Source organism: Oncorhynchus mykiss, chromosome 27 (assembly GCF_057628025.1).
Source record: "Oncorhynchus mykiss isolate SJ-2025 chromosome 27, ASM5762802v1, whole genome shotgun sequence".
Lineage (NCBI taxonomy): Eukaryota > Metazoa > Chordata > Actinopteri > Salmoniformes > Salmonidae > Oncorhynchus > Oncorhynchus mykiss.
In genome coordinates, this window is record NC_143048.1 from 4,682,501 (window position 1) to 4,703,039 (window position 20,539).

Consider the following 20,539-nt stretch of genomic DNA (forward strand, 5'->3'; position numbering starts at 1 on the left):
AGAACAGTCTGCATACAGATGTTGTGGGAGAGCAGTGGCATTCCTCTCGGCAACCCCCTCCTCCTCCCACAGCGAGAGAGAGAACAACCCCCCCAGAGTGAGAGGAGAGACGAGGGCCCTGTCACCGAGTCACTGAGTCACTGAGCTCTTTTCATCAGGGGACACAGAGGGAGAAGGGAGGAGAGGAAAGGAGTGGGGAGGAGAAGAGAATAAGAAAGTAGTGGAGAGGAGAAGGGAGGAGTGGTGAAAAGAACAGAGGAAAGGGAGGGGAGGGGGGGTCCTCGACATCTGCACATCCTGCCATAGCCCCTCCTCCTTCTACCCTTTCACATCTCTGCTCCCAGGGCATGCAGTGACAGACAGACAGACAGACAGACAGACAGACAGACAGACAGACAGACAGACAGACAGACAGACAGACAGACAGACAGACAGACAGACAGACAGAGAAAGAACGATGTAGAGCGAGATGAAAGGAGAGAGGCTCACACAGTCACACCAGCCCTGACAATGTGCATGGGACAAAAACAGACTAAAGGGCATGGAAACCAGAAGAGCCGGAAGAAAAAAGGAAAATCATTTTCGACCTTTTAAGGTTTATGTGGCCTTTCCGTACATACAGATGTAGGATCTTAATTTGAGCCAGTTTGCTACAGCAGGAAAATAATCCTGCAGCAGTATTATGTGGATTATAATTAATTGGCATTTTTGAAGGAGTTGCTAGATTTTTTGTAAGCCTCAAATACACTACAAGTTTAGGATGTCCTGCCTTGCAGGAAAGTACTCCTGCAACAGGGTGATCAAATTAAGTTCCTACATCTGTACTATGGCTACTTGGAAGATGCAGCCCGTCAGTCCGGTACTCAGTCAGTCAGTCCATCCAAGTCTTGACCTGCCCATTCCCATACAGCCCTGCCAGATCAGGAAGCAAGCCAGGATCGGAAGACACAAGGGGAGAGGGTGTGTACGCTCCCAAGTGGGCACACAAGGGGCAGGAGGGCAGCAGAGATTCCGTGTCTGATTCCCAAATGACACCCTACTCTCTACATATAGTGCACTACTTTCGACCTAGAGGCCTACGTTGCAGCTCTGTATAGTCTCTGGTCAAAAGTAGTGCATTATATAGTGATACTAGGATGTCTTTTGAGATTTGGCATTTGGTCCGGCATGGCACTGTGCCCAGGCATCCTCTAGGAATCGTCTGGGCATAGGGCAGGTTGAACACAGCAGGTAGGCTTGGCCTCTAGATGACTGACAGCTGTCATCTAGTTACCGTTTACAGATCGTGATGACAGAGGAGGACTCAGTCCAAACAATGACAATCTGGTACTAGCACACACTATGTCCGCCCTCCCGGGAACACACAAACACCCACTCCCCTCACACACCACCCTCCACACACTTTCCCATTAGGCTCCACAGAGAGATTGACCTGCCTCTCTTGCCTGCAGAGGATGTTGTGTGCATTTACTAGGCACTCAAACCAACACACACTAAGCATCTTTCTGTCAGCCTGAGCTAACCCAGAGAACGACCAATGTGTTGGAACTGCGCAGGCCGCAGGACAGGACTGAGAAACACACAGAGAGGAAAAATAGAGGAGAAAGCCAACGTGAGATGGGCAGCGCCAATGAAGAGGTGCCAATAGGAGAAGAGAGAGAGACAGGTGAAGAGGTGCCAAGAGGGGAAGAGAGAGAGGTGAAGAGGTGCCAAGAGGGGAAGAGAGAGAGGTGAAGAGGTGCCAATAGGAGAAGAGAGAGAGAGAGACAGGTGAAGAGGTGCCAAGAGGGGAAGAGAGAGAGGTGAAGAGGTGCCAAGAGAAGATGAGAGAGATGGAGAGCGAGAGCAATGAAGAGCGACAGAGCTCTTCATCGCTCTCTCTCGCTCTCTTCATCTCTCTCTCTTCCCCTCTTGGCACCTCTTCATCTCTCTCTCTCTTCCCCTCTTGGCACCTCTTCATCTCGCTCTCTTCCCCTCTTGGCACCTCTTCATCTCGCTCTCCCTCTTCTTGGCACCTCTTCACCTCGCTCTCTCTCTTCTTGGCACCTCTTCACCTCTCTCTCCCCCACGTGGATCCATTTCATTTCAGAAAGCCATATGACACCCACCATCTCAGAATGATCTGAAGTCCTTTGGTTTTTTTACCCCCTTTTTCATAGTATCCAATTGGTAGTTACAGTCTTATCTCGTTGCTGCAACTCCCGAAGGTCGAGAGCCGTGCGTCCTCCAAAACACAACCACAACCCCACTGCTTCTTGACACAATGTCCACTTAACCCGGAAGCCAGCCGCACCAATATGTCAGAGGAAACACCCCATACACCTGGCGACTGTGTCAGAGTACACTGCGCCCGGCCCGCCACAGGAGTGCACGATGGGACAAGGACATCCCTGCCGGCCTAACCCTCCCCTAACCCAGACGACGCTGGGCCAATTGTGCTCTGTAATTGTGCTCTCTCTCCAGGTCGCGGCCGGCTGCAACAGAACCTGGACTCAAACCCAGAATCTCTAGTGGCACAGCTAGTACAGCGATGCAGTGCCTTAAACCACTGCGCCACTCGGGAGGCCCCTGAAATCATTTCTGTAGTTAGATAAGACTGGCATTCCTTCACCATTATTTTGTTGAAATATAATTTGCTCCCTGAGAAATTAAGTTAATTGATTGCACCCAAATTGGCCTTTTTTAAATGTATAGGATTCATTGAATATTCAATAAATATAGTACCTAACACTCAATATGGAACAAACATTTCTCTAACAATAAAGAATCCAAAGAAATTGTCAAAAGCCCCCCATGGAGGACGGGCACATTGTAATGGCTGGAATGGAGTGTATGGAACGGTATCAAATACATCAAACATATGGGAACCCTGTTTCAATCCATTCCCACCATTACAATGAGCCCATCCTCCTATAGCTCCTCCCACCAGCCTCCACTGGAGTATACAGTATAAGTTCTATGTGTCTGACAAGTAGTATGGAGCTGTGGCTTGGAGTATTGTTTCTTCATCCTATGTTATGTCTTCTCAGTGAATTTGGTGATGGTTTTTAACCCCTGTTCAGAGAAATGAGTCGCTAGGTTTATGGGAATTGAAGTTGCTAGGTTTATGTCCCATTCCACATCCTGATTTTACCAGGTTCTGACCACTAGATGGTGCTGTTTCTACTATTAGGGGATATTTATTTGAAAGAATCCCACTCCCCTCAATGGTAAAAGGATAGTTCACCCAAATTACATATTGGTTTCCTTTTCCTGTAAGCAGTCTATGGACAACCTACGCTTTGGTTTTGTTTACCTGGCCACTGTTTAAAATGCTAACTTTTTAGCATGTTTTTTTTTTTTACCTTTATTTAACTAGGCAAGTGAGTTAAGAACTAATTCTTATTTTCAATGACAGCCTAGGAACTGTGGGTTAACTGCCTTGTTCAGGGGCAGAACAACAGATTTTTACCTTGTCAGCTCAGAAACCTTTTGGTTACTAGTCCAATGTTCTACCCACTAGGCTACCTACCACCCCATGTGTAGCACAAATCCAATGCAAGTGAATGGTACCTATTTGAAACAGTGGAAAACAAAGCCAACGCATGGATTGCTGTCATATCATGTCCATAGGCTGCTTACAGGGTAAGGAAACCATCTTTCACTCTAATATTGGGGGGGGTTCTTAAAAAATACAATACAAAATCACCTGGAACAGCACCATCTAGTGGTCAGAACCTGGTAATATCAGGATGTAAATTGAGACATAAACCTAACAACTTCAATGACTAATTTCTAACAGGGGATACTACTTGTCAGACACAGAACCAGTTCAGTTTTCTATCTTTCGCAGAGATCAAATTATATTTCAACAGAATGATGTTGTGGGAATGCCAAATCTTATCTGTTTCCAATAGAAACAATTTCAGAACAATCCGAGATGGTAGGTATCAAAATGGTAGAAGATCTGGAAGAGAGAGAGAGAGATGAGATTGTCTCACCTTTATTACAGCTGTCCCTCAGATGCCTGGTAAAGTATATCCCTCGCTCGCTCTTCATACTCAACTCCACAGTGCTTTTTTACTCTCTTGGTATATGCAACCACAACATCTGTCCCTCTCGACACCTAGAAGTTTACAGTTGCACGCAGACTCAAAACAACCCCTCCAGCGACGGCTTGTCCTTGATGGATTCAACTATTGACTGTACTGGCCGTAGACAGGAGAGATGGTGCCGACCCGGAGCCCTGACCCCACCTAGGGAATGCTTTTGTACTTTTGTGTTATTTTCGAACAAACTGATATTACACAATCAATACATCGTGCATAGCTAGAAAACGGATCAGATTAAACAGTCTCTGTCTCAGAGTGTAGAGAGAGAGAGAGAGAGACTAGCCTGTCAGACAGCTCAAAGAGAAAGACTCCAACTGAGGACTCCAACATTGTGTGCCTTTGCCATCTCCGTGGACAAGCTCAAGAGCTCTTGACATTGCAGTTCAATTTCCTCTCGATCTGATATCAAGCAAGGGGCGGGAAAATGTCACATTTAATTACAAATAATAGAAGTGTTCGACTGTTATTATAGTATGCCAACGCCATTGTGTATCAGCAACACATTCTATCTTCCACTATGTTGTGAGGGCGCTTGAAGTACATGAGAGGCTGGCTGTCATCAAATCAAAGTATATTGGTCACGTACACAGTTTAGCGGATGTTATAGCAGGTGCAGCAAAATGTGTGTGTTACTAGCTACTACTGGCTTCTAGGTTACAGGGTTTAAGTCCATTAGCATTGAAGACAGTCAATCCAGGAAGTGATTTGAATTTCAAATGCAAAAATGGCTTGATTGAGTAGTCCCTAGGAAATTGTTTAGAATTTCAGTTTACTTCCTAAAACTGACTTTAATTCCAATGGACACTAATCCTGGCTGGGCGGTTCCCTCCATAGAATTACATAGAGGTCCTATATTCATTTGTTCTATATGTTCCACTCCCCCATATAAATAGAATCTAGATAATATTTCTATGCCTTCCCTCCCCCCCTGTTCTCAGGGCTGATGAGAAAGTGAAGCTGATCAGCCTCAGGAGGCACAGGACCCAGCAGGCCCTATGGGGAAAGATGGAGGGTGACTCTGACCTTTATCTTGGTTCATCTGCAGGGAAACTAGTCACTAGGGATGTACATCTTTACCTTTCAAGACAATTCGATATGTATCTAGATACATAGGTTCTGATGTGATACAGGAACAATACGTTTTAATTTGGAATTTAGTTTGAAACGATTCGGTGCGATTCGGTTTGATTAGAGAAAGAAATCAGTGCGATTTGGTTCAATGCACTCACATTTGTTGCATAGACACATTTATTTTCCGTTCTAAATTCAAATCTGCTGCCGATATAGCTAATGAGTTGGGCCTCTTTGGGCTGGATCTGTCTGAGCTGAAGTGTGTGTGTGCGTGTGTAAATGATGTATGTCTATGGGGTATACTATGTAGGCACCTGATCTGAGCCATAAGGGAGACTAAGCATCTATCACGCCACTACCACTATCAGATTAGGGGGGACAAAGTAGCCTAAGTCTAACCCCACTTTGGTTCTGAAATCACCATTACCCACTAATTAACTTCTCAAGTTTGCAGATTGTGTTTGAGCTAGTAATGCATCAATATTTATGGTTTACAACTCAACTCAACCATCTAGTTTGCTGACGACATAACAGTGGTAGGCCCGATTACCAACAATGAAGATACAGCTTAAAGCAGGGATCATCAACTAGATTCAACCGCGGGTTGATTTTCTCTTTAGCGGATGGTCAGGGGTCCGAAACATAATTGCAAATAATTTGTAGACAGCAAATTGACGGCAAGAAGCTCAAACAGATATAATATTTGACTAAAACAATCATTTCAAAAACGGCTGAAATTTGTATACGATCACATGTATACTGTGTCTCTATTATGAGTGGGAATGCCTTGGAGCTGATATGCTGGTGTTTTTACAGTCTTATGTCCAACAACTAAATATAAAACCACACGCGGGCCAAAGTTGGAGAACCCTGGTCTACAGGGAGGAAGTGAGAGCCCTGGGGGAGTGGTGGTAGGAAAATAACCTCTCCCTTACTGTCAACAAAACAAAGGAGCTGATCGTGGATTACAGGAGACAGCAGAGAGAGCACGCCCCCTATCCCCATCGACGGGGCCGCAGTGGAGAGGGTCAAAAGCTTCAAGTTCCTCGACGTGCACATCACCGAGGACCTGAAATGATCCCTTCACGTCGACAGAGTGGTAAAGAAAGCGCAAGAGCGCCTCTTCAACCTCAGGAAGCTGAAGAAATGTGGTGCATCACCGCCTGGTGCAGCAACTGCACAGCCCGCAAACGCAGGGCTCTCCAGAGTGTGGTGCGGTCATCACCGGGGGCACACTGCCTGCCCTCCATGACATCCACAACACCCGGTGTCACAGGAAGGCCAAGACGATCATCAAGGACGTCAGCCACACGAGCTAAGGCCTGTTCCTTCTAGTTGCATCAAAGCTGGGACCGAGGCTGAAAAACAGCTTTTAAATCGCCAGTCCATTAGTGTTTTAAAAAGTCATTACTAGCCGGCCTCCGCCCGGTACCTTGCCCTGAAATACAGACAACACACCTGTTCTATACATACACATATACAATGCCAGTCGAAAGTTTGGACTAGAGGTCGACCGATTAAAATCGGAAAGGCCGATTAATTAGGGCCGATTTCAAGTTTTCCTAACAATCGGAAATCGGTCATTTTGGACGCCGACTTTGCAAATGTTTTAAATAAAAAATGTTACACCTTTATTTAATCTTTATTTAACTAGGCAAGTCAGTTAAGAACACATTCTTATTTTCAATGACGGCCTAGGAACGGTGGGTTAACTGCCTTGTTCAGGGGCAGAACGACAGATTTTTACCTTGTCAGCTCAGGGATTTAATCTTGCAACCTTACGGTTAACTAGTCCAACACTCTAACCACCTTTCTCACGAGGAGCCCGCCTGTTACGCAAATGCAGTAAGAAGCCAAGGTAAGTTTCTAGCAAGCATTACACTTAATCAATCATAATCACTAGTTATAACTACACATGGTTGATGATATTACTAGTTTATCTAGCGTGTCCTGCGTAGCATATAATCGATGCGGTGCGTATTTGCGAAAAAGGACTGTCGTTGCTCCAAAGTGTACCTAACCATAAACATCAATGCCTTTCTTAAAATCAATACACAGAAGTATATATTTTTAAACCTGCATATTTAGCTAAAAGAAATCCAGGTTAGCAGGCAATATTAACCAGGTGAAATTGTGTCACTTCTCTTGCGTTCATTGCACGCAGAGTCAGGGTATATGCAACAGTTTGGGCGGCCTGGCTATTGCGAACTAATTTGCCAGAATTTTACGTAATTATGAAATAACATTGAAGGTTGTGCAATGTAACAGGAATATTTAGACTAATGGATGCCACCCCTTAGATAAAATACCGAACGGTTCCGTATTTCACTGAAAGAATAAACGTCTTGTTTTCGAGATGATAGTTTCCGGATTCGGCCATATTAATGACCTAACGCTCGCATTTCTGTGTGTTATTATGTTATAATTAAGTCTATGATTTGATAGAGCAGTCTGACTGAGCGATGGTAGGCAACAGCAGGCTCGTAAGCATTAATTCAAACAGCACAAACAATGCATTTTACCAGCAGCTCTGCTGTTTATGACTTCAAGCCTATCAACTCCCGAGATTAGGCTGGTGTAACGATGTGATGTGAAATGGCTAGCTAGTTAGCGGGGTGCGCGCTCATAGCGTTTCAAACGTCACTCGCTCTGAGACTTGGAGTAGTTGTTCCCCTTGCTCTGCATGGGTAACACTGCTTCGAGGGTGGCTGTTGTCGTTGTGTTCCTGGTTCGAGCCCAGGTAGGAGCGAGGAGAGGGACGGAAGCTATACTGTTACACTGGCAATACTAAAGTGCCTATAAGAACATCCAATAGTCAAAGGTATATGAAATACAAATGGTAGAGAGAGTTATAGTCCTATAATTCCTATAATAACTACAATCTAAAACTTCTTATCTGGGAATATTGAAGACACATGTTAAAAGGAACCACCAGCTTTCATATGTTCTCATGTTCTGAGCAAGGAACTGAAACGTTAGCTTTCTTACATGGCACATACTGCACTTTTACTTTCTTCCCCAACACTTTGTTTTTGCATTATTTAAACCAAATTGAACGTTTCATTATTTATTTGAGGCTAAATTGATTTGATTGATGTATTAAGTTAAAATAAGTGTTCATTCAGTATTGTTGTAATTGTCATTATTACAAATATATATATATATATATATATATATATATATATATATATATATTTTTTTTAATCGGCCGATTAATCTGTATCAGCTTTTAATGTCCTCCAATAATCGGTATCAGCGTTGAAAAATCATAATCGGTCAACCTCTAGTTTGGACACACCGAGTCATTCAAGGGTTGTTCTTTATTTTTTTAGATTTTCTACATTGTAGAATAATAGTGAAGACATCAACACTATGAAATAACACATACGGAATCATATCGTAACCCCAAAAAGTGGTAAACAAATCCAAATATATTTTATATTTGATATTCTTCAAAGTAGTCACCCTTTGCCTTGATGACAGCTTTGCACACGCTTGACATTCATCCAGCTTCATGAGGTAGTCACCTGGAATGCATTTCAATTAACAGGTGTACCTTGTTAAAAGTGAATTTGTGTGAGCGAGCGGTTTGCTGATGTGAACAGAGTGCCCCGTGGTGGGGTTATGGTATGGGCAGGCATAAGCTACGGACAGCAAACACAATCGCATTTTATCGATGGCAATTTGAACGCACAGAGATACCATTAATGAGATCCTGAGACCCATTGTCGTGCCATTCATCCACTACCCTCACCTCATGTATCAGCATGATAATGCACGGCCCCGTGTTGCAAAGATCTGTACACAATTCCTGGAAGCTGAAAATGTCCCAGTTCTTCCATGGCATGAATACTCAGACATGACACCCATCAAGCATGTTAGGGATGCTCTGGATGGACGTGTACGACAGTGTGTTCCAGTTCCCGACGATATCCAGAAACTTCGGCACAGCCGTTGAAGAGGAGTGGGACAACATTCCACAGGCCACAACCAACAAGCCTGATCAACTCTATGCGAAGGAGATGTGTCGCTCTGCATGATACTGACTGGTTTTCTGATCCATGCCCCTGCCTTTTTTTTAAGGAATCTGTGATCAACAGATGCATATCTGTATTCCCAGTCATGTGTAATCCATAGATGTTGCATGTTGCGTTTACATTTTTGTTCAGTGTTTGTATTTATGTATGGCACAACTGGTGGGCAATGACCTGTCATAATGAAAGTTGAGTCACTGGGCTTTCCCACTCATCTATAATTGTTGCTGCTCCTAGGTCAGATCTAGTATCAGATTCCCCTCCCCCAATTCCAACCTTAACCATTACTGGGCAAAACGCAATACTGAACCAAGATCAGCGTCTAGGGGCAACTTCACCTAAAACAGTAATTGTCATCTCAGAGCTGTGGTGGCAGTAACGTTAGGACTGGATGTGACAGCCAGGGTGATAGATACCACCTCACACATTCGACACTGATGTACTGATAAAAGCAGAGAGAATAGCATAGAAACCCATAGTGAAGATCTGTAACAAAAAGAACGATTGAAAATAAAAGGAGATGAGAGAGATAGGGGAGAAATCAGAATCCAAGTGGAGATATGAATATGCCCCTCAAACACAACACACTTGCCCACAGCACATATAGGTGGGCACCAGTGGCGGTCGGTGTCATTTAAGATGAGGGAGGATGATCCCCCCCCCCCCCCCCCATCATGAGGTCGCTACAACATAGCCTACGAATTAAAGTTTACAACAAAAGGTGCACAGGTCGTGAGACAAATTTGTGTAATCATGGTGACAGACACATTCAATACCGCCTTGCCCACTCTTGCCTGCATCTAGCTAATCTAGGATGTAATCATTAGTCCAACAGTTGCAAACAAGAATTTCTATTGGACAAATTCAGGTATGCTCATCCCCATTTTGTTCCGTCTGCTTCTGTTTAAGAAATGTTTTTAAACAGAATCGACGGAACGAATTACAGCCTTGATCACCTGTAAACACAGTTCACGTTGCTAGCAGTCACATCCAAACAGCATAATCACTTTGCTCATTGTATATTCCTTCTCGCATCTACACGCTCCCCTCCTTTCACCTTTTCCCTTTGCTTGTGGACTGTGACCAGGCAAAAAAAATCATTTTCAAGCCAAACCTTCATGCCATAACCACTATCCGCTACACACAGCCTACATTGTTGTCACCATATTTACTAATGTCATAGTCAACATAGCTACTAGAACTCGTTAGCAAACAATCATGTAGTCATGCAGTACAGTAAGCAGTTTAGCAGTTACACCGGCCGGCCGCATTGGCAATAACTTAATCAAACCAAAAGCTTGCCTTAACTTGGAAGAGTTCCGGTGTTGGATAGCCATGGCCAACTAGCTAACATAGCATCCTTCTCTGTTTGAGCCGGTTGTTTGATTAGGCTAAACTAGCTTGCTGCGTTCGCTAGCTAAGTAAGTGCAAGTGAACAAAAATATAACAAAATATTCCTCTCTCTCTCTCTTCTCCTTCATATTCGAATAAATTAATCTGTTCAAAACTGTTAAACAATTTATATTCTCTTTGAGTCAACTGCTCACCACATTTTATGCACTGCAGTGCTAGCTAGCTGTAGCTTATGCTTTCAGTACTATATTCATTCTCCGTTCCTTTGATTGGGTGGACAACATGTCAGTTCATGCTGCAAGAGCTCTATTAGATTGGAGGACGTCCTCCGGAAGTTGTCATAATAATAATAATTACTGTGTAAGTGTACGGAAGGGGTGATTACCATGAGCCTCCTAGGTTTTGCATTGACTTCAATGTACCCAGAGGAGAACGGAAACTAGCTGTCCTCTGACTACACCATTGTGCTACCCCAGAATGAGAGGTTGAGGCTACTGTTGACATTCATTAATACATTTTGGAGTGAAATATTCATATATTTAATAGTTTTAGAGTGGTTTCTAAGTTTTTTAATATTTCACTATTTTAATTTTTATGAAATTCACTGAGGATGGTCCTCCCCTTCCTCCTCTGAGGAGCCTCCACTGGTAGGTACAACACACACATCTTCCAGAGCCAATGTATCTTAATTAAAATGCCAATCCATCCGAAATGTGTGAATGGGTGGGGTAAATTAAGCTACGTTGTCTCACCCCATCGCACCGCTGTTTTTTTCTTTACACACACACACACACACACAAACTGGGCTGATGTTACTACTGCTTACGTCATTCAGCATCCTCGGCTCAAGGCAGGAGGGCATTTCCCGCGGAAAGCCAAGGACTAGGCTACAACCAGGACCGTTATTTATTTATTTCAACGAGGCAGCATGGAAAATACCGAAAATCTCTAGAGAATAGGCGGCTGCTTCGATTTGAGCAGCAAATCTCGATACGAGTAAAACCGTGAGGTGGGTAACGTTATTAAAGATAAGCATTCACAAACCTCGACCCATGTCCTCATCAAATGCAACATTGTAGCCCATTTAATGAAATCCTTTACACGAATGCAACGTCTATTGCAGCAACATTGTCTATTGCAGCATCAATACAAACTTCCCTTCGCTGCAAACATGCAGGCATATCACAGTTGATATCACAATTAAAATGTACCAGCTGTGTTCATTAAACCCAAATCGCGTCAACACAATTCTGAACGTTGGGGTCAGGGTGCAAATGGTGCGGCTCGCATCTCCAACAGTCAATTCACAATCAATGGGTGACTCTCGGCTGTATAGCGTCATTGTAGGGTACAGGGGGAACCCTACACATCGAGCTCTATAATATAGGCCTACTCAGCATTACTGAAGAAGGTGCAGTCGTAACCTTTGTTTTTCCCCATCGACTCACCGTCATTGCCGAATGTCTGACAGCATTGGATGCCGTCTGCCTTATCTCCGCCGCACTCCCGGGCTTGAGCAGGTTCTTCGTGAATCTCCGGGTCGATTCCGCTGCCATTTCAGAACGGCCCACACTATTCCTCTGGTTCAAGTGCCGCTGTTCAACGCGTTCGTCTATTGTAAATTCACTGTATACGCCAGCGACGGCTCTGCTCGCCTGCTTGTCTCGCTGCTGCGCCTACTAGTACTACACAGCAGCCCTGCTTGCGTAGGCTACAGATGCCTATTCAGCGAGATTCTACTAATTCCCGTGCGCTACAGAGTCAAAGGAAGCGGAACTAATGGCCAATCTCCTCCAAGGCAAGCCCCCTGCCCAACGAGACCACATGCGGCCAACCCTGGTCTACAAGAAGCCTTTTTAAACTATTAACATAGGATGGGCTTTCCCAAACAGTACTCTTCAACCCCACTATTGATGATTATCTGTTGCTGAATGCAAGTCTACGAAATGTTCAAATTGGTCATAAAGCACAATTCTAATAGGCCTGCAATGACAGTGACCATTACGTCTACAATTTGACCTCTGCCACAGGTCTAGACCAGACCAAGGAGAGAAATCTAGGAGAATAACCTCCAGAATGGCATTAACTCATCAGCAGTCTACGCAGGACCATGGTTGGAGGGGAGGGAGGGAAAGGAAGGGAGGAAAAATGGTAACACAGCGACCTATTGTGGTGGAATAGGCTAGTGCTAGTCAGTCATTAATGTTTTGTTTTTTTTTCTTCTATAGGCAGCATTATCATAACAGGCTACACAACGCCTGTAGCATGGTTGCAACATTGTTGGGCACTATACTGTATATCCACATTGAATACAAGCCATCGTCGGATATGATCAATATGCCTTTCTGGTATTTTTTGCATTGAACTATTTAGCAATACAAGCCCTACTTTGCATAAATGATCATGTTAGCTGGCTATCAGGAAGGAAACAGAAACCCAAAAATGGCATTAGGCCTTCAAATTTGACAAGTCCAAATCATTTTTTTAACCTTTATTTAACCAGGCAAGTCTGTTAAGAACAAATTCTTATTTTCAATGACGGCCTAGGAACAGTGGGTTATCTGCCTGCTCAGGGACAGTACCTTGTCAGCTCGGGGTTTTGAACTTGCAACCTTCTGGTTCCTAGTCCAATGCTCTAACCACTAGGCTACCCTGCCGCCCCATGACCTAAGTCTTTGTGAAAACACGATGTCAATATGTTCACGGCTATCCAATGGACATCTATTCTTCCACTCGTCATTTTCGTGCTTCAGCGCAAAGCACTCAAGTGAACCATCTACAGCTGTTAAGATGTCTAGGTTTCTTGAACAGCTCAGGTCCCTAAAGAGAGTCTGGGTTGCAAAGTGAGGACAAATCGACCTTCAGGTGGGGGTTTCCCGTCGCCAAAATAGCCCTGGAGACCTAGAAAATAGACTTCATCATAGGCCTACCATTTGGCTTTGGTAATTGATGGGATATGTGGCTTCCATGGAGGTCTTGGCAGGTAAGCCCCATGGAGTTGTATCTTACCTAATGGCAACAGAGCAGAAATCTGCATACAAAGGCATTTTTAAAGAGTTGGATGATATCTAATGAGACCTACCATATAAATGACATAAAACACGTGTTGCAGTTGTTTGATGGAATAAGGCATCTGGATTTATTTATTGTACTCTGCTTAACCCCGTGTCCTGAGAATAATTGCACAAAATGTACAATTGTATGCATTGCCTTCATATCTTCATTAGTGCTTTGAAAGCTTTCAGAAATTTGCAGGTCTTCAAGAAGGGTTTGTTGGTCTTGGTTGTTTTCGGGGGCTTGGGGGTGGTCTTGATCAGGAACCCAGGCTTTCCTATTTTCAGCTTCTTTGAGGTTAGTTGAAAAATCCTAGAAAGAAATCACAGTTCTTAGAGAGGACTGCCCAAATTGTCCCTAACAGGATAGATCTTGACTAATGCCACGTTCACGTGCTATATTAGTTATCGAAAATGTCCGAATTCAAACTAGGAAGGTTCCCTTGAACGACCCTCCAATTCAGAATTACAAGTGGGAAACTGAGAAAAGCTGTTGCCGAGTTGTGACGTTTCACCACTGACCTTTTACCGTTTCAACCAAAAGATGACAGCAAATACGTTTTTGACAACTACAACCCTGTCAAAATTGATAATTAGGCGACATTTGCCATTTGATAATGTAGCTAGTTTGGCCATATTGTCAATGTTAAGGATGCTAGCTAACGTAATTATGAGCAAAGTCAGCTAGTTTATCAAGCTAGCTAAAATCGTATTGGTTGGATAATTATTCCAACCAAAAAGCACATGAATGAAACAGTCGTATTTCCTAGAAAGTAGGAAGTTCCGACGAGCACGAGAGCGTGGCATAAGCACTCAACTGACCACAATAAGGGGTTGTGTTTGTAGCTTTTAGTGTCATAGAATGTAAATTACGTTTTAGGGTTAAGGATGGGATGAAATTCCCTTCTATAGGACACAATTCAGATGTACACTCATCAATAATGTTTTTTTCTTTCGTTTTTAAAGGAGACCGATCTCCTGCTGTAGTAGGAAGTAGAGGCTAGGGAGAGAGGTAGGTGGATGAAGACTGAGAGGAAGAACACGGACAGACGTCGAGTAGTGACTAGAACCCGACGAAACCGTGGCATGGTCCAGTCGAGTTTTAGCACTCGACATGCCTCCGACAGTAATATATTTCAATAGAATTCATTGACTGTTGGACTCACCTCTGGCGGAGTAGCGCTGCCTCATTCTTCTCCATGGCCAGAGCATGCTCAGCAGCAGAGGCTCTCCGCTAAAGACAATAAACGAATTACAGTACTACTTGAAAGTATGTGATCCCCTTGTGCAATTACAGATATATTGTAGTTTTTACATTAAAATCTTAATTGAATCAGAATCAGTCTTTTTGATCTGACATAACAGGTTAATATTTACCAATACCATATGTTGGTGAAGAAGAAATCATGCGTGTAGTAGAATGTTTTGTTTTTAAAGGAATTATTGCAGGTTCAAAAATAATTGAACACCAAGTTGCATTGGTTAAATCAGTAAGTATGTTGAATAAGGTGGGTACATAATTGGGTACCAAATGAACCAATAAAAGGAGAGATCGTTAGGACAGAGTTTGGGTGGGACTATGATAATAGAAATAAGAAACCTGGTCAGTTTGGTGTTACCCATCCAGGTGAATGCAAAGCACACCATGCCAAGAGGAAAGGAGATCTCAGAGGACATCAGGACGAGGGTAGTGAGAGCACATCAGTCTGGGAGAAGGCTATAAAATCCTCTTTAAAAGATTTGAGCTCAGTCCACTGTGAGGCATTTATAAATGGACAGCATTTAACATGACAGCAAGTCGGCCTAGAAGTGGACGCCCTTCCAAAATATCCCCAAGAGCCACAAGAACAATAATAAATCAGGTAAAAGCAAACCCAAACATAACATCTAGAGATTTGCAGACCTCCCTTGTTGCATCTCCGGTAACTGTGCAAGCTTCAATAATAAAAACACTGAATCCAAATGCCATTCATGGGGGGGTTTCTAGGAAGAAGCCTCTGCTGTCAAAAAATAACCAAACTGCCCGTCTTAAATTTGACAGAGACCACCTGTACAAACCTGAATGTTTCTGGAAGTCCATTCTCTGGATCGATTAATAAAAAAATTGCCCTTTTTGGCCACAATCATCACCTCCATGTTTGGCAAAAACCCAACACTGCCCACCACCAAAATAACCTTATCCCAACAGTCAAGCATGGTGCTGGGATTGTTAAGATCTGGGGCTGCTTTTCCTCATCTGGATCCGGATTACTCCACATCATCAAGGGAACCATGGATTCTGAGGTATACCAGGAGATTCTTGAACAGAGCATCAGGCCATCAGTCAAGGAGCTGAAGCTGGGTCGAAAATGTGGCTTCAAACAAGACAACGACCCAAAGTACTCAAGCAAATCTACCAAAGAATGGCTCACGAGAAAGAACATTTGTGTTTTGGATTGGCCAAGTCCAAGTCCTGACCTAAATCCAATCGAGATGCTGTGGCAGGACCTGAAACAGGAAGTTCATGCCAGACACCCCTCAAACCTCACTCAATTGGCTGAGTTCTGTAAGGGGGAGTGGGAAAAAATCCCTCAAAACAGATGTCAGAAACTGATTACTGGATATAGGAGACGTTTACTATCGCTGCTAATGGAGGTGCCACAAGCGATTGACTGAAGGAGTTCATGTATTTTGCACACATCAAATCTGAGTTTCTGTTAAATAAACCTCTTGTTAAATAAACAATGAAAATATATCATCATTTTTTGGTTTCTGTAACTTACGTGGAATGTTTTTCTTATGAATTGGGGTTTGGATAAGGATTTTATATGTTGATTTTATAGCAAAATAATGAACAGTCCTGTAGGGTTCACATACATTCAAGCAACACTGTATATCTTAGTGTACAGCAAGACACAGAGTAACTAGCAAAACGTAGCTAATAACACCTTAGTGCAACTACAGTAGCTAACTTTAAAGTGAATGTTCTACTTACAGATATGGTCTGGATTTTCTCTTGTAGCGTTTCAATCTGAAGAGAGAACAAAAATTGCGTTAGAAATGTGTGCAAAGACATCCTATCACGTGACCCAATACGAGTGTTGATACTGGGGCTTATGGTTTGGTTTAAGTACTTCGTAGTTTAGCTTACTATTGAGCGGTTATGGATCAGTATTTGGCAGGCTGTCTTAGGCTTACTTACATGTTGCTTTTCCTCATGTTTGCCTTGAATCAGGGCTTTGGTCCTGTGAAAAGACAAACACCAATGTGCATGTCATGTGAATGAGAACAAATCCTAATATGATCAAACTAATATCAAAATCCACTTACAGCTCGTTTAGAGTCTGTCTATACATCTTCTCAGTGCTGTGGAGTTTTTGATGTAGAGCGACATTCTTCTCTTCAAGCTGACAATTTTTGTCTGTTGCAAAGTAAACAGATATACATGTAAAGTAAAGAACATATCAATACAGAACAAAGTGATTCTGGCTGGTGAGACATATGTTGTGTGTTTGTAACATAGCCTACCCCGAAGACCCCTGTTCACCTCCTCCAGTGTGGTGTTGATCTGTAGAAGATTCTGCATTTTTAAGTGCTAGAGCAAACAACTGATCCATTGTAAAATATTATAGTATTTACAGTTTTGGGGTAAACTGAAAAGAGGGTCCTTTCTGTAATCACACCCATTCTTTTCATCTACTTATTTCAGTAACTTAACCAAATGTCTCCTAGCTTACACAAGACTATACATTAACTTACTAAGGTTGCATTCTTCATCACAGTGACCTCGATCTCAATGTTTTCCTCACTCTTGATATCTGTAACTAAGATGGGTATTTGATCAACAGATTAATGCACATTTAGTTGTAGATAACCCTGCATGGTTCTACCCTCGAACAATCCTGACAAGTAAACTTAGTAGGTCGATAAACAGTTTGCAAACTTTCTACACGCAGATCAAACTGTGTGATTTACTCACCGGTAGATTGGGTGTCGGTGGCACTAGGGATCCTGGCATCCCCACTGTGATTCTCTTTAAGTGGTTCCATCGGTCCCCACTGTTGGGAGCCATAACATAAACCCCATTAAGATAGCTCTTTATCATCATACCAAACCAGTGAGTTTGATTGAGCAGTAATGGACTTACAACAGCTTTCAGTTTCTGTATGCGTTCAGCACGCTCCTGGAGCTGGAGATGAAATGCCTCCATTTCTCCAGCTCTGATGTTCCATTGTTTCTTCATATCCTTGGGATAAAAGAGATGGGCTCAATGTTAACTGTGTGATAAACATCTGACCATGACAATTAAACAAATTGATGAATGGACTATACTTTGACCGTGAGTTAATAGTTCAAATACATTTTCACCGGTAGACCGGTAGTTTTTTGACTTTGCACCTATACAACTCCATACATTTCCAGAAACTAAACATTAGTCAATGTCAGTCCATTAGACCTGATGACACATTGGTCATACACTGTAGAGGGCAGGGAAACTAGTTAAAGGGGTTGAGGAATAATAGTTCTCTGACTGCTTACCTCCAGCTCCTGACTATCCTCCTGAGAGGACTGCAGGCATGCCCGCAACCTTTTCACTGGCGCGTCATAGTCCTTCAACTAAAGCCAACCAGATTTAGAACATAAGTTACAATTATCATGGAAAAGTATGTTATTCAAGTCCAGAATGTCCCAGGTCTGACTTATCTTCTGAAACGTACCAGTGTCTCCATTTCAGACAATTTAATCATTATGTCGCATTTCTTTTTCGATAGCTGGGCGAGTTTCACGTTTAGCTGTGTCTCAGTCACTGGCGATACAGATGGGAATATGAAATTAGTCTTGGTTCAGGCATGACTAAGGAGCTAAATCTACGGTATAAAATGTAAGTACAAAAGCTTTCTTCTCCTCATCTGAGCTACTTAATGAAAGGTAGGAAAACTCACATAGACGTAGCCTGCTTTTGATCTATGAGAAACAGAGACAAGGCAATGAGAACAACGTTCAAACATGGACTACATCATACATCATTAGAAGATCAATCAAACTGCAAAATGAGCCTTTCCCTCAATTCCTTTCATTTCCATAGGTAATTGAAGTGTATGAAAATGGTTGTAACATGGTAATAATACAAAAAGTTTACCGCAAGGACGGTCCTCCATAGTAATATCACACCAAGAACAATCAGGGCAGCAGGGAGAGTGAGCTGCCATCCCACTCCAGGATGGGTTGCTCCAAACCATTCCTCTTCTAGAGAGAAGAGAAACTGGACAAACAAACAAACAAATGTCACATTACCATTTATTATGGAATTCACATCAGATGGAATGGACTGTCAATGAGGTAGAAAGGTAGATTACCATAAAGGATCTCTGTGGGTACTATTTACCAGTGGTGTAAAGTACCTTAATAAAGTACAAATCTCACCAAAAACTACTCAAGTAGTACTTTTACTTTTAGCTGCACCAACATGTTCAACTGACAACCGAGGTCAGCCTGCAGGCTAGATAGCGAGATGTGCCAAATTAAGCCTCCCCAAAACACTGCACTAACCTGTTGGGCCAAATGTGAACCACCTTATGGGACTCCCGGGCACGGCCGGTAATGACACAGCCTGGTATCGAACCCCAGGCTGTAGTGATGCTTAGATCGCTGTGCCAATGGGGAGGCCCTAAATAATGTACTTTTCATTTCATACATCTTCCCTGACACCCAAAAGTACTTGTTACATTTTGAATGCTTAGCAGGACATTCACGCACTTATCAAGAGAACAGCCCTGGTCATCCTTACAGCCTCTGATGGCGGACTCACAAAACACACACACTTTGTTTGTAAAAGTGTGGGAGTGTGCTCCTGGCTATCCGTAAATTAAAACAACAAGAACATTGTGCCTTCTGGTTTTGTTAATACATGGAATTTGAAATTATTTATAGGCTACATTTACTTTTTATACTTCAGTAGTGTAACGACCCTGGGTTTTCATCGGAAATCGACGATGCCACTCGAACATGTTTTTGTGGCAGTAGATAGCGCGCCGGACCGCGGGCTCGAATGTCGAGGGTTCGAGACTTGCTCCTGCCTGTTTCATTACATTGGTGTCAGAAGTGATCGGACCTTGCATACACGACAGTGCGTGTGCTTGGCCGGTGAGCGCGTTCCTGTAAGACCTAGAGTCCCAAGCTAGCGAGAGGACGCGCTCTTTGAAAGGTAGGAGTAGTGTAACAACCCTGGGTTTATAAGCGCGGAAATCGATTCTGCCGCTCGAGCATGCTTTTGCTGCACAGTCGATAGCGCGCCGGACCTCGGGCTCGAAGACCTGCTCCCTGCCGTTTCATTACAGTATATTTAAAACCAAATACCTTTAGACTTTTATTTAAGTCGTATTTTACTGGGTGATTTTCACTTTTACTTGATTTTCTATTAAGGTATCTTAACTTTTATGTAGGACAATTGGGTACTTTTTCCACCACTGCTATTTAACTACTCTTTCAACCAAAGCCATTTCATATTTGCATTAAGCTCCATAGACTACACCAGCCACAAGCCCTTCACACTTCTACCATTATTAGCCTACTTCAATACTACAAGCAGGCACACATTATGTTCAGGAAATGTCCTTGTCTAGTTTTGTACTCAGGCCTACATCCTTTAGTCCTCCAAGAAAAAGCGCGAAGAAAATGTTAAGGTGAGTGAATGAGGACCCAAAAGCGAATTAACTTAAACAGAGCTTCTTTAATAACCAAACATAGGTAGGCTCAGATAGACCGGCAGATTCCGACAGGACAGGACAAGGTTACAGCAAACATGACGATAGTCTGGTTCAGGCATGAAACACAACAAACAAGAATCCGACAAAGACAGGAGCAGAAACAGAGAGAGATATAGGGACCTAATCAGAGGGAAAAAGGGAACAGGTGGGAAAAGGGGTGGATGAGGTAGTCAGAGGAGACAAGGAACAGC

The 20,539-nt window shown here is 43.1% G+C and overlaps 2 protein-coding genes across 4 annotated transcripts in view; both read right to left on the reverse strand.

Annotated features, from left to right (window-relative positions):
• The window catches only part of LOC110507356 (dedicator of cytokinesis protein 10), a 177,389-nt gene extending 164,718 nt beyond the window's left edge, over positions 1 to 12,671 (reverse strand). For 2 of the 3 annotated variants that reach the window (XM_090224225.1, XM_090224221.1), the window contains exon 1: positions 11,998 to 12,671. In XM_090224225.1, the coding sequence (XP_090080351.1) occupies positions 11,998 to 12,105 (108 nt within the window). In that variant the 5' untranslated portion in view covers positions 12,106 to 12,671. The remainder of the gene's footprint in view (positions 1 to 11,997) is intronic. The other variant, XM_090224222.1, reaches the window with a different exon arrangement.
• Positions 12,672 to 13,655: 984 nt separating this feature from the next.
• LOC118944783 (uncharacterized) lies at positions 13,656 to 19,050 on the reverse strand. The gene is made up of 14 exons (XM_090223442.1): positions 19,033 to 19,050; positions 18,722 to 18,910; positions 18,525 to 18,546; positions 18,300 to 18,388; positions 18,121 to 18,198; positions 17,729 to 17,827; positions 17,561 to 17,639; positions 17,341 to 17,405; positions 17,110 to 17,149; positions 16,912 to 17,002; positions 16,784 to 16,826; positions 16,577 to 16,612; positions 14,769 to 14,836; positions 13,656 to 13,915 (listed from the first exon to the last, which is right to left on the reverse strand). The coding sequence occupies exons 1-14, from the start codon at positions 19,048 to 19,050 to the stop codon at positions 13,762 to 13,764; spliced, it is 1,071 nt and encodes a 356-aa protein (XP_090079568.1). The 3' UTR covers positions 13,656 to 13,761.
• Positions 19,051 to 20,539: the final 1,489 nt, after the last annotated feature.

Coding starts and splice junctions, on each gene's coding strand:
- LOC118944783 (XM_090223442.1), bottom strand. Junction 17,150..17,340: donor TGATGAAGAATGCAACCTTA/GTAAGTTAATGT, acceptor AATCTTCTACAG/ATCAACACCACACTGGAGGA. Junction 17,003..17,109: donor GGTGAACAGGGGTCTTCGGG/GTAGGCTATGTT, acceptor ACTTTGCAACAG/ACAAAAATTGTCAGCTTGAA.